The 14,781-nt window shown below is 41.9% G+C and overlaps 1 protein-coding gene across 1 annotated transcript in view; it reads left to right on the plus strand.

Annotated features, from left to right (window-relative positions):
• Positions 1-659: 659 nt before the first annotated feature.
• PDE8B (phosphodiesterase 8B) overlaps positions 660-14,781 on the plus strand; it is a 179,254-nt gene continuing 165,132 nt past the window's right edge. The window contains 2 exon segments of the mRNA XM_037529542.2: positions 660-813; positions 816-997. Coding sequence (XP_037385439.1) covers positions 660-813; positions 816-997 — 336 coding nt within the window.

The following is a 14,781-nucleotide window of genomic DNA, read 5'->3' on the forward strand; positions in this document are numbered from 1 at the left end:
CCGCGGGGGCGGAGGGGAGGGCGCCCAGGCTCTGCGCCAGCTGCTGCGCGCCGGGTTCCCGTGGGCCGAGGCGAGCGCCGGGCTCGCGGTGCCCAGCCGGGGAGAGCTCCGGCGCGGCGGGCGGGGCTCAGGGGTGCAGGGGGCCCGAGGAGCGGGGGCACCTGAGGAGGAGAGAGGGAGGGAGCGAGGGAAGGCGGGGGACGGGCGTGGACCAAAGTGGGGGAAGCGGGCGGCGGGCGGGCGCCGAGGACCCGGGGACGCGGGCGCGGGAGTCCGGCGAGGTCGAGCTGGGCGGCGGCGCGGGCCGAGCCGGGGAGGAGGGGAAGGCGGAGGCGCGGGGAGCGCGTTTGGGGCGCCGCGGCGGGGAGGGTGGCGGCTGCCGGTGCGCGCGGGGCGCTGTGTGTGCGCGCTCCCCCGCTCGGGGAGGAAGATGGCCCAGAAGGGAAAGTTGGGGTGACGCGGACGGCCCCCGGAGGCTCGGCGGGGGGCGCCGCGGCGAGCCCGACGGAGCGGCGGCCAGACCGGCCGGGGGGCGCGCAGTCCGGGCGTCCTGGCCGCGGCCGCCGAGGCGCCCGCCCCCTCACTGCAGGTGGCGGCGGGGGCGCGGGGTCCGGGCGGCCGGGGGCGCGGGCGAGCGCGCGGGGGAGCCCGGCCGAGGCATGGGCTGCGCCCCTAGCATCCACGTCTCGCAGAGCGGCGTGATCTACTGCCGGGACTCGGACGAGTCCAACTCGCCCCGCCAGACCACCGGCGCGTCTCCGGGCCCCGCGGCCGCCCTGCACGGCCTCTTCGTCCAGACCGACGCCGCCGACGCCATCCCCCCAGCCGCGCGTCCGGACCCCCGGGCGCCGCCCGCGTCCGCAGGGCCCGAGGCGAGCTGGGCAGCGGCAGCAGCGCGGGCTCCGCTGCCCGCGCGGCGACCACCTGCAGGGGCCGGAGGCGCCACTGCTGCAGCAGCGCGGAGGCCGAGACCCAGACCAGCTACACCAGCGTCAAGGTAAACGCCGGCGCCCGCCCGGCTGCGGGGGCCGCCGGCCCCGTCCGGGCGGGGCTGGCGCGGGTAGGGGGCTCCGGAGGAGTTCGGGGGCCGGGCCGTGACGCGGGGGACCTGGAGGAGGCTGTCACTGAGGAGGAGTTTACTTTTTATTTTGGGGGGTGATGAGGGCCCCGGGAACGGGAGCAGAGAAGAGCCGTGGAGGGGTCCTGGGAGCTGATTCTGGGGGAGCGGGTGGGAAAGGGAGCGCAGGGGGAATCAGGTGGGCCGGCCGGTTTCTCGTGGAGGCGAGGAAGGCTGTGGCTCGATTAGAGGAGGAGGAGGGGTGGATGTCAGCGAGAGCTGTTAGCGGCGAGTACGGCTGAATGTAACCCGAGCAGCGGGCTGGATGTGCGTGTCTGGCGGGTGAATGGTGCAGAGCCCGGGAGGGTTACGGTAGTGCCTCCGATTCAGATTTTTTACCTGGGAAAACTAACCCAGGCTGCCTGGAGTCTTAGACACAGGGATCCAGTGTCGGGATTTGTGAATGGAGGAGGGTGTTTCTGTTTGGTGGAGAAATGTTGGAAGAGAATGGAGGAAAGGAGTGGAACCTGTTGTTTGTCACTTCTCTGGGTTGGCTGCATCCTGGATAAAATCGAGAGAACCGGGTGGAGAGTTTGAGTGTCAGTTGAGCTACATCGAGGGGGAAGTGGTTTCCAGTGCAGCTGTCTGAAGAGGAAGATTCTGCACACACATCTCATCTTTCAGGAGAGTAGAATTTTGAGGAAGTGGGAAAATGGTTGAAATAATTAAAGCAGTCCCTAGATATTTCTTAATGACAACAGGAAAATTATTGTTTTAATAGTGCCCTCCTGTATGTTCTCAAACTAATATTCAATCAGAAAAGGTTTCATTGTGTAAATCTGGCCACTGGGCCTTTTATCCTTGTAGCAAACAGAATGACAATTGTACATAACCATTGTGCAGAGGAAAGAAAATACATTGCTATGATTCTTAATGTTAGATAGAATGACAGCTTTTACAAGGTCAGTAGATTAGGAGGAACCATTCCATTGATTATTTGGCAAAGGCAGAAATCTATGTTTAATACTTGAAAAGTTGTTCAACAAATGATCTACCTAGGAGGCTCTTAGTCTTCATTGGATAAAGTCGCCCCTCACTGGACAGGTGTGAAGAGAAGGATGTGCTGGCTTCAATCTGCAAGACCAAACGATATCTCCTTTTAGTGATATCATTTTAATAGCATCTGACTTTGTAATTTGAAACCTAGCTGATGTTTACTTATAGTGGTGGGGATTTTCTGGTAATAATCACTTAATATGATAATATAACCATTCGTAAGATTAAAAAAATACCATTTATTGAGAACCTACTATGTTTCAGGTGTCTACTGGATTTTGAAAAGTAACTGTGTAAGGACAGAATATCCAAAGATTAGGATTCATGAATTTACAACCTACCAATTGAACATTTGTTATAAAGGCATTGCTGATCACTGTATTTTTCTTTTGTCGAGGTTTTTTTTTTGTTTGTTTGCTTGCTTGCTTGCTTGTTTTCATACACCAGTTCACATAAAATTTGTATTAGGAGCAATTGCAAGGGTTCAACATGTATTTGGTGAAGTAGTTAAATTGGGTTGTTACTAATAAAGACTATCCTTTTGTCTTCCTGTTGAAAAGGAAGTTTGAAGGCATGAAACAGTAGTTCAGAATAGTGACAACTCATGAACTCTGTGATCCTTTTTTTTGGTTGTTACAAGTAATTGTGTATTTTTGTCTTTCCAAGTAGCAAGAACTCAATTTAGTACCTGGCAACTCTAGCTACTCCATGTTTGTTCAACGAAAGAAAGAATAATGAATGAACTCATTCTCTATGTTTTAATACTTCCCTCAAGAGGCTACTTAGAGACCAAATGGAGTAAAAACTGGAGAGAAAATGAGTCCCAGTTATTAACAGCTAGTATAAACTTGTATAAATATCATTGCTACTTGGCTGAAGTGTTAAAAGACTTGTCCTGGATAGGAATTTAACTCACTCTGCTTTATCAACATGATTTCCAAATAAGAGCTTAATTCATTCCAGCCCATTACTAGGAATGTTGGGAATGAAACTGCTGGTTCAGTGATTCAACACTAATTTGCTTGTGTAGATCTCAAAAATAATAGATTTGAAATTAAATTTAAAGCCAAAATTATTACTTATACAAATCATACAGAATTATTATCACTGAATTGCTTTAATGTATTCAATATATCCTTTTAGGACTTGTGACTCAGTGATTTATTATCTTCTTTCAATCTTCACATCTTCCATACTTTTGTGATTAAGTAATTTTATAAAACTTTTACTTTCATTTCTTTCTAGTATAAAAATTTTCTGCCTTAAGAGTTTGAGATAGCTGTTAATCATGACACTCTTCCAACCCCCTTTTCCAAAATGTACAATTGAAAAAGTAAAGTCTTTGCCATTTTGTCCTGTTTACAGTGCTAGTGGGTTGTAATAGTGGTTTTTTAAAATTCTTTTTTGTACATCAATTATGAAGCCTATCCTCATTATCTGCTTCATCTCTGGTGTTCCCCAGAGTGCAAAAATGTGTGCTTGATCTCTCTCTCTTTTCTAGCAATAATTCATCTCATTAAGCTTTTAGAATGATGAAGCATTATGATGTCAAACATGATGTCAACAGGAACCTTCCTGAATACCTAATTTACAAAAAAATTTATAAACATTAATAATTCATATGTAGTACAATGATATCATGTGGGTTTCCATTTCTGGTAAGAAGTTACATTTGTCTCCCAATTGCTGTAAAAAATGCAACTTCCTAGCAATTCGTCTCCCTCTTGTTTGCCTTTTTAAAAATAGTACTCTAACAGGAGAATCCTGCAGAATGCTCACTCCTGATATTGTGCCAGTTTTGTAATTCTTGCTCAGAAATCCTCAGAGGAGATGGTTGAACCTCTCTCTGGGAAGATACAGGGATTCTTACAAGTCTTCTTTTCTCACACCAGCTGTTGCGGCTTGGGAGACATCTGGGACTATGCAGCCAGTTGTAAAAGAGTGTTTATTGACAATATAGTCAACTTGCAGCCATTTCCTTGCAGGTTAACTATCTTGTGGGTCAGGCATAGGAAGTTGCTAGTTCCAGATGATCTTGTGCTAATACAGACGTTTCTTCAGTCTTCACTTATTCCATCCTCTTTTGTGGATAAGGTTATTTTATGAAACTCTTACTTTCATTTCTTTTTAGAATAAGAATTTTCTGCCTTAAGAGTTTGAGATAGTTGTTCACCTTGGCACCCCTCCAACCCCACCTTTTTTTTTTTTCCATTCCCCCCCATTCCCGCCATTCACTGTGCATATTTATTCATTCAGCCAGTCCTTGTGCCAGGCTCTGTTATCGATAGATCCTTGGGTTTCCCGGAATATCCACAGAGTTTGGTAAACAAAGTCTAATGAGGACAGTGAATCTATTGCAAAAGGGTGTACCTGAGCCAGTGATTAATGACTTATACATTATACATTTCATGGTTTTCCTGAACAAGTGGGGATGATCCCAAATTGGAATCAACTATATATAAAGGGAGATGAATGGATATCTTTTCTACTCTTGTGGTAAATAACTGATGAGATTTTATTTGGAAGAGGGGAGCACTATTTTGAAAAAAGTGATTTTTGTTTGTTCTCTAAGTTGGTATTCTCAAATTTTTACATACCTTAGAATCATTAGGAAGGGTAGTTAAACTATCGATTGTTGGCCTGAGAATTTGGATTTCTGACAGCCTTCTGGGAGATGCTACTGTTAATGATTTTGGAGACTATGCTTTGAGAACCACTACTATTGAATTGATTGTCTGTTGACTAGATAAATTAGGTGGGACTTCCTCCAGCAGGTTGTAGAGTTCCTCATTGCATGTTTTGGGGGAACTAGTTGTAGTCTTGCCTTCATGTTTATTTCCTTTTGGGTGAGCAACTTGCTAACTCCATTCATGAAGTCAAATTCTGAGTCTCAAGGCTAACTGAAAAGTCTGTAAGTAGAGAGAAAGCTGGACCTCGTCTTCTATTCTGGTTTTTTGAGGTTCTGCTTTCCTTTAGGATCCACTGGGGTTTGCAGGTCCTAGTGTGTTGCTTTGCCATCACAGTTCCTCACATGCCTCTGCCTTTCCAGGGTCCTGTCCTGCAAGATGAGAAATTGTAAAGCAACAGAGGAGCTTAAACCAGTGGTTGACATGATACAGGTTCATACTCAGTTCTTAGCACTTGGAGTTCTTGCTAGTTTTTGTTTGTTTGTTTGTTTTTGTTTTTAATGGAGATAAAGTTCAGTAAGTCCAAGTTTGCCCTGCAAGTTGGGTTTAGTAAAACCCAAACTGATGCACAAGCCATCACAATTTAATCCCCCCTCCTCCTCCTCTCAACACAATGTTTTGGGGGAATTAGTGAGCAAATTTTCCTAGTTTTCACTGCTCTCTTCATTAGTTACACTAATTTTTAAGGACTACCTCTTGACTGTCTTAAATTTGAGCCCTCAAACAGAAAGTAACATCGGACAAGCTGATAACTTTTCAAAGATAATACTTCTCTACTGAACACCACCTTGGTAACCCCCAGGAGGGCTTTGGCTGCAACAGGTTAGGACATGCTGGTGAGAGCAGGGCAGATCCTGGGACACCAGGGTGATGATAGGTCAGGGCAAGAATCAGAATAGGAATGAGGAGTGAGCCCCCAAGATCCATCTGGGGAAGATGGAGTCCAGAGTCTGGTAAACCAGCATAGCTGGGGAGGAGCAGGTGAGAACTTCAGAACCAGATAGTCAAGGAAAATCTGGAATTCAGGGGCTCAACAAAGATAACAGCTGTTGAAACTGTTGAAACAGTTTGAGAGTTCTAACTGGGGAACAGAACTTTCTGTTCTATTTGGGGTTCTCTACTGAGCATGAAGTGCTCAAGGCCCACATGTGCTTGTGGCCAATGAGGGCTGTGAGTAAACCCTGCACCTAGGTGAGGTAAAACTAACCAACCAAGGCCTGCCTCACACCTAACCAGATTTGGGCAAGAAACAGATTGCATACTCTCAGGGTTTAAATGGAAAATAATGTAATCAAGGGACTATTTCAGATGAAAGGAAGTCAACAAATCCTGCAGAAACATTTTAAGACCCCTCCTCCCTCCCCCAGCCAAAAGTGGCACTGTTACCACCTAAAATAGGCACTGGGAGAGAATGAGTTTGGGGACCTGAGAAGCCGCCAGAAGCTTCAGTCTTGAGGAGGAGTGCAGTGATTGAGGAGGCCTGTGGCCTGGCAGGGAGGGAGCCAAGGGAGTAACTGTCTATGCCACTGTCCTCCCTTTCATCCATCTCTGGCCAGTACTTGCTTTGGTCAGACACATCTGGGAACCAGAGGGCAGAGTTGCTCACTGATGGAAGTTTTCCAGAGCAGGGTGGAGACTGTTCTGACCATACCCACAAAGGCTCTCTGTAACAAGTCTTCTAAGGAGTTCAACATCGTTAGAGATACGTTGGTAAGCTCAAAGTGAGACAAGCGGTTTTGATGATTGTCTAAAATAATGACATTTAAACAGCCACTTGATTTATTGTTTAGTTTCTTAGTTCATGACCATATTCAATATTTATTGTTTATGTTTCCTAGTTCATGACCATGTTCATTTATCTGGTCTGGAGCCTCTAACCTGTTGCTGAAAACAAGCATTCCTCTGTGTTTACTCTCCAACCTGACTCTGCTCAGACATTTGCTTTGTCAGTGTGGGCTGCTATAACAAAATACTAAGAACAGGAGGCTCAAACAAGACATTTATTTCTCACTGTTTTTGAGACTGGGAAGTCTAAGATCAAGGTCCTGGCAGTCTGTGCCTGGTGAGAACCAACACCCTTGCCTGCATATGGCCACCTTGTGCCCTCACTTGGCAGAGAGTGAACCCACCCCTTGATGTCATCTCCCAAAGGTGGCCTCAGATACCATCAGGTTCAGGGCTGCTGCTGAGGAGTTTGGGGATCACAAACACCCACCCGGTATAACAAAACATGTTTCTATCATTTCCTCTGCCTCCTGACCGCTGTCTCCTCTCCTCACAATTGCAACGCATAAGGGTACTGATGGGGAGAGAAAAACTTCCTAAGTGGGAGCCTAGTTAGTAAACTTATTAAGTCTTTGCTCAATTTTTACTTTCCTACTCTCTAGAGTCTAGTCAGAGTCTCAAAAAGTTAGTAAGTGGTTTTAGCATATGTCTATAAGCTGATATTTGCAACAAAGAATACATAAATTGAAAAGATTTCAAAATATTCAAATATTTTTGAAATTCTTTTTTTTTTAAGGATTTATTTATTTATACAAGAGCTGGGGTACAGGCCAGAGGTGTGGGAGGGTGAGAAGATTCACCAGAGACAGAGCTGGTTGCACAACAGATGGACCGAAAGCACTGCTAAGGGGAGCAGTGGGCGAGACAGGAGAGGGCTGCTGCACCATGTGGATATCTCCCTGGCCGGCTGGGAATCAAACTGGTGCTGCAGAGGCTGCAGACAGCTTCACAGCACTGTGCTCAACCCGCTGCGCCACCAAGGAGGCCCTGAAATTCATATTTTAAAATAGGCATCACCGGGCTTCCCCTGGTGACACGGGTTGAGCGCTGGGTTGCGAGGCTGCCCGCAGCTTCTGCAGCGCCAGTTTGATCCCTGGCCACTGGCGAGGGTCCCACAAAAATAAATAAATAAATAAATAAAAATAAAATAGGCATCACCTTTATCTTATAGTGGAAGTTTTGATAAGTTTTAGTAGAATACACTGGTTTTTAGCAAGTTGCAGTGAGATTAGCTGAGTATTTGCTTGTTGGTATATTCTTCCCTATTTTCTCTTTTCTCCCATTGGCAGATTAAAGTCAGCTTTTATTCAAGATGTTGATAGTTTACTCTTCACCATCAACTTCTTTCACCTTTTTTGCTTTTTTAGGGACAAGTCACAGAAAAATAGTTTAGAAGCTTGTGAGATTTATATTTTGCAGATAATCCACTAAAGAAACAAAGACTATTTTGGAGTTGTCACTTGTTTTCAAGGTGACTCAAATTTTTATGAATGGTTTGTACCTTTGCAAGAAGGTAAAGAGGATAGATATAATAACAGTAGCAGTTATTTAAGTTCTTGCTTTTGTGATGCACTTTCTGTTGTTTCAAATAATCTACATAAAGACATTATCCCCCATTTTCCCACTTTCCAAGTGGGATTTATTATTCCTATTTTACAAATGAGGAAAAGGAGACTGCAAGGGTTAAAAACATTGTTCAAGGTAAGGGCTGAAATTTGAATACAAGATTGCCTGACCTGACTCCAAGTTGTTTAACCTCTGAGCTTTATTGCTTCTGACACACACCTAAAGTGGCAGCATGGCTGGTACTGGAACCACAGTTATTTAAAAAGGAGAAGCAGGTGGTGGAAAGGGGCAAACAGGGGACCTCATGGGGAGGCTATTCTTCTTACATGTCCCCGGCCACCGTTTCTGTTAGTTTGAAACAGAGTGTTGTTTTGAGATGAGCGGAGAATGTAAAAGGCATACAAACTTGGAGAAGCTCTGACAGAACATCTTGTCATTATTTTCACTGAAAGCAGAACGTGAGCTTGGTAAGTGTTGTACAAATATTAGCTGCTTGCGGTTGCTGTTTTTGTCATTAAAATGAGATTTTGGTTATTTAGATGTAGATAATTTTGAAGCATATAATTGGTTTCTATGGGAAAATCGATCTCACTTTCACATAGATCTGGCCTTTAGACTTCAGGACTGACTGGTTCCAATCATGGAGACTTCACCCCTTTCAGTGGAGCTGTGAGAAGGGACTGTCAGCCATTAGTTTGACCTCCCCACAGGCAGTGGCAGGCTAGAGTGCTGCAGGCCCATTCTCCCCTCCTCTTCCTTCATTTGTTGAGATTCTCTAGAAGAGAGAGGGAGGCGGGGCAAAAGGTTAGATCCTCTTCTGTGTGTCAAAAGGTGAGAACTTTGAAATTTGAAAAAATTCAGGAAGTTCTTTGAATTAATGTAAAAGGCAAGTCTTCCTTTTGTATGTGGAGTGTATGACAACAGTACTTCTTCAGGTATCTAGTTGATATAGGGAGAGGATTGTCATATAGGAACAGTGTTATAACAGTGGCATTTAGGTTTCTAGGTTAGCCCAGAAAAGTAATTTGCCCGTTATGTAGCTGGAATATATTTACAGTGTGGAAACAATACTGCTGTGAGAGAAACATAAAATTGAATTAGAACTTGTTTCTTTTGGATGCATGTCCTTTGAGAGAAGCAGGTTTAATTAGGGGGTGGTGAAGTAGATGAGGGAGAACCCGTGAACTTCCCGTAGGGAGTAGTTATCTTAAGTGATGGTTGGTGCTTTGAGGTGAGGGGCTCAGGTGGTGCACTTGCCCCACATTGCCAGGGAGAGACTGGGGAGCAGGGTACCTCTGTGGCTAGACAGGGTTCACACAGCCAGGGACTCCAAGCTACTGTGGCCAAATTGCCCTCTTTTCCTTTTCTCCTTCCAAAGCACTAAGGGGTACGACTCATTTCTTTAAGGATTGTTGTAGACACTCCTTACTTTCTGTTTTATCCACAAATATTTCAGCTCTAAATCTCTAAGCTCTAAGAATTGTTTGTTTTAAATCATACAACCATTATACTTCCAAAATGTAATGACTACTATCTTGGTTCAGGCTGCTATAGCAAAAATACCATAGACTGGGAAAGTCCAAGATCAAGACTCTGATTGTCTTCGTGGCTGGTGAGAGTCTGCGCCCCAGTCCATAGATGCCCGTCTTTTCTCAGTAGCCTCACATGCCAGAAAGGTGAGAGCAATCTCTGGGGTCCCTTTTATAAGGATACTAATGCCACTTATGAAGGTGCCACTCTCCTGACTTGGTCACCTCCCCAAAACCCTAGCTCCACTATTTTCATAGTTGGAGTAGATTTTGGGGGGGCAGTTGAGGCTACAGCAACTACTTAGTAACAATCATATTTTCCTAATTTTTAAATTATTTTTACAGTGTATTGGTATACTAATAAGATCTATTTCATTGTGACAAGGTATGCCTCAATCTCTCTTAATCTATAGGTTTCCATTCCTCTCTTTTTTCCCCATTTGCTATTAATTGGGCAATCTGGATTATTTGTCCTATAGATTTCCCCTGGTCTGTATTTTACTTTTGCGTTATTGGAGTACTTGTAACATGTTTCCCTGCCTTCTGTGGTTGCTAGAAACTTGTGGCTAAATTTAGAGGTTTGGTCAGATTATGTTCAGTTTTTTGCGGGGGGAGTGAGTGTAGGGCAGGAATACATTTTAGATGATATTTTTAGATGATATTTTAACACAATGTTTGACTCTTTGCTGTGATGCTGATGGTATTAACAATCACTGCTTATATCTATTCATTACTGGGGGGGGTATAAAATGGTGACATTCTTGTTCTGACATTTATTCTTCACTTATTAGGTAGAATATCTTTTTTAAAAAACTTCCTATCACCAATTAGATGGTTTTACTAAGATTCAATTTATTTTGAAAGTCAGGTTAAATATGTGACGCTTTGCTCTTATTTTCAGTTTTCAAAGTAATGAATTGATTCTCTCGAATTTTCCTAGGATGGCAAGGAGTTTTTCACTTGTTTGTTGTCTGCTTAGTATCATTAGGAACTATTATGGGTTTATACATACTTGGTGTTTTAAGTCACTGAAGTCATTATATTTTGGGTGTTCAGATTGCCCATTTTTGGCTGGAGGGAGCTTATTCAATTTGGTGAGGAACTTTTCTTGAATAAATAGTTCCAACTTAGTTGATTAAGTTGTTTCTTTATTCTAAAAACATTCCTCATAGAAGAAGGCTAGCTCACCAGCTGGAGGTGGAGGCAATCTTGGTGTCCATCGTGCTTTTCTGGTCATATCAAGCCTCAAACATTACAGAGCTTTTGACAGGAGTCATTGCACGAGCCCCATGGGCTGCCCCTTTCCACTTTTTTTTTTTTTGGCAATCTGGGCCAGGGTTTGGGTTCTGGTTCTGCACTGCCCAAGTTCTAGAGTCTTCCTCATAAAGTGAGAATAGTGCATCATCAAATGGACAGTTCCTGTAAACTTCCAGTTGTGTGTGTTTGGAATGAATTCTTTGATATTGGAATACATTTTATGCTTAAAAGGCAGCCCAATAGGCCTACCACATATCAAGTGCTCAGTGGCCATATAGTGGTTATTATAATGGGAAAAAGGAGGAAGTAAGTGAAACTGCATTTAAAAATTCTAAATCAAACAATTACAATTTCACATTGTAACTTGATAAGAATTATGGCACAGTAGTTATGTTAGTTACTTGTCACCTTGGTTCTTAGCTCCATTCCTGCTGTTCCATAATCTCTGCTATATTATATGGACTAGAAGTCCACAAACTGCATCTTTTTTTATAATTGTATTTATTTTTTTAAAGTGAGGTAATGTTGGTTTATAACACGGTGTATGATTTAGGGTTATTGGTTCATACCTCTTCAGATGTATGTTACCAAATCATGCCTATCTCCAAAGCACTCCTAACCCTCCAGCACAGTCTCTTCTCCCCGTGCACTCACTCTATCCCTCTGATAGCCTTAATTCTAGTCATATTTCTAGGGTTTGTTTTAGTTTAATTTTCTATGCCCCCTATTTTATCTTTCTGTATTTCACATGAGTGAGATCATCTGGTATTTGTCTTTCTTCTTCTGACTTATTTAGCTTAGCATAATCCCCTCTAGTTTTAGCCATGTTGTCATAAATGGCAAGATTTCATCATCTTTTTTATAGCTGAGTAATATTCCACTGTGTGTATATTCTACATCTTTTTTAATCCATACACTTCTCATTGGACACAGTTTTTCCCCATAACATGGCTGTAGTAAATAGAGTTGCAATGAACATAGGAGTGCATAGATCACTTTGAATTAGTAGTTTTGGATTCTTCCAGTAGATACATAGGAAGAAATGCTGGATCATTTGGTAGATCTATTTTTAATATTTTTAAAAACCTCCACCCTGCTTTCCGCAGAAGTTGGACCAGTCTACATTGCCACCAGCATCTTCCAGATTCCTTTGCCAGCTGGTCTCCTCTTAGATTCTGAAAGTAGGCGGTTCTGGTAGAAAACTGGGATGTGAGAGAGCTGCAAGAGAAGTGTGAGGTGATGGTGGTACAACTTACTGGGGATAGTGCTTGCACCTCCAGCTATGAGTGTGAATGGGAACTTGTGGGTATCCGTTTAGGATGTGAACCATTTCAGATCTCTGGATGTTATTCTTTCATCTTCTGTTGTTTCGTCAGTCTATCTTCATCTTTCTTTTGATCTTCCATATTTTCCTGTACCTTTGTAAATAGTTGTCTATACTGATCCCTCTCTGTTTAATATATGTAGTATGGTTTCTTTTCTCCAGTGGATATTTGGGGTCTGAAGTCAGAGAAACCTAGGTTATATATATATTTTTTTTGAAACCTAGGTTATAATCTCATGATTGCCACCTACTTTGTTTCGTGACTTCTTTCATTTTCAGTTGTTAACTCTGCCTAAAGAGATGAATGGAAGTGAATACCTCAAAACTGCTGTGTTTGGTGGTGGGAAAAGTGTGGTGATCACACCCGAGGGGAGAAATCCTATATTGTGACAAAACAAATAAGGATGTAAGATAATGATACATCATTAGTAAAATAAGTACATAAATAAAAAGAATTGTTATGGAGATGATATAATTAATATATGCATATTAATTAATATATACAATTAATATTACAATTAATTACAATTATATACAATTAATATATACAATATATACAATATATACATAATATATACAATTAATATATGCATATATAGATGTATATACCATTGTTAGCTTTGAATAACTCAATAAGGTTGCAAATTTGATGACAATATAAAAGCCAATTTTAAAGACTTGTTATTTAACATTTTTATTACAGAAAAGTTAAAATGTATACAGAAACAGAGAGATTGGTATAATGAAATTTCATGTACATGTCACCCAGCTTCAACAGCTACAAAATTAAGGCTAATCTTTTATCTGTACCACCCACTCGCCCCCCTACTCTGGGATTATTTTAAAGCAAATCTAAAACATATTATTTTAGTTGTAACTATTTCAGCATGTAACTTATGAGATAAGGACTGTTTAGAAAACAACTATAATACTATTAGCATAGCTAAAAATTCAGTTAATTCCTTAGTATCATCAAATGTCAAGACAAGTGCTTGAATTTTCCTATTTACTTTACAAATCTTTGTTTTAAAAAATTTTATTGTTTGGAATAAGATCTATCCATTGCCATTAGGTTGATATGTTTCTTATGTATCTTTTAATCTATAGGTCCCCCTTCTTTTTTTTCCTTAGAATTTACTTGTTAAAGTGGGTCATATATCCAGCAGCGTTTCCCCCAGACTGGGTTTTGCTGATAATATTCTTGTGGTATCATGTACCACATTGTATTCTTTTTGGCCCTATGTTCCTTCTGTGTTGGTAGTTAGATCCAGGTTGGTTTATTTATTTTGGCAAGAATGTGTTATAGATAGTTTGTAAGACTCCATCGGAAGACACATCGTGTCTGGTTATCTCTTTGTGATGTTTGATGATCCTTGCAGTGATCCATTAATTCATTAGTGGCTGTAAAACCTGTTATTTACTCTTTCTACAACATTTCTGGAATGCTTCTGTCCAGAGCCACTCCCCTTCATCAACTACTGATTATCCTGAGGTACCGTTCACATAGGAAAAGTGGGATAAATACCTAGTTCTTCTCTTTTACTTCTCAGTTTTCGAATAGTGATTTAATTCCCCAGCATCCTCCAAAGATAATGGATGTTTTTAGTATTATTACATATGAAATATTTGGTGTGCAGTTATTGTCCTTACTGATGCCAGATTGTCCAGAGAAGTAGTTATTTTTTGTTAGGTTGCTTGCCTTTTGGTATGATTTTCTTGTCAGTTTCACCATGTTCATTCCCTGACCTGGAATCATTCCTTTCTCTCAGGAGTCTAATTCTTTTTATTGAAAGAGATTACTTAGAGACACGATCTGGGTGGCGTAGCGGTCATTGCTAATGGACTGGGTATTGTTTCTTGGCTTTTTGAGTGGGTGTAGCCAGGAAATAAACATTTTTAAAGATAAAATGTGTCATGAGTTTATACTTCTATGTTCAATTCAAATTTAGGACTGGAAGGTCTTTTTGTAACCTCATCAGTCTAATATTTCTATTTCTACTTCCCAGATGTAAATCGTGGTTCCTAAGAACACCAAAATCATTCCTCATTTGCTCTATCCCACAGTACCCACACAGCTGTCTAGAATAAAAATGACCAGTACATGGGCAATATCACCCTTAAAAACAGTTTAATATTTTTCCCAGTGATTTTTATTGTCAAAGTATATCCCATTAGGGATGAACAGGCAAATCATTGTTGGTTGAAAGTCATTTGAATCAATTCCCTTTTATGTGGTTATCTACTACCAGTGGAATGAACTCAACATAGTTCTGTTCATTTAGTTCACTGTACTTTTTAAAGCTTTACTTTTGTTAAAATAATGTCAATTATCTACATGTTACAAAGTAACATCTTTACTACTGGTATATTCAGAGAAGTTTTAATTTATACTTACCTCTTACAGTATATCCTTTATCCACATTACCCTTATTTCCCTCATTTAGTATGTGGTAGTTTTCATATGACTGTTTTATTTACATAAAAACATGTTTATAGCTTTCATTTCTTGGATAAATGGTA

This window comes from Talpa occidentalis, unplaced genomic scaffold (assembly GCF_014898055.3).
Source record: "Talpa occidentalis isolate TD23 unplaced genomic scaffold, MPIMG_talOcc4v2.1 talOcc4.6, whole genome shotgun sequence".
NCBI lineage: Eukaryota > Metazoa > Chordata > Mammalia > Eulipotyphla > Talpidae > Talpa > Talpa occidentalis.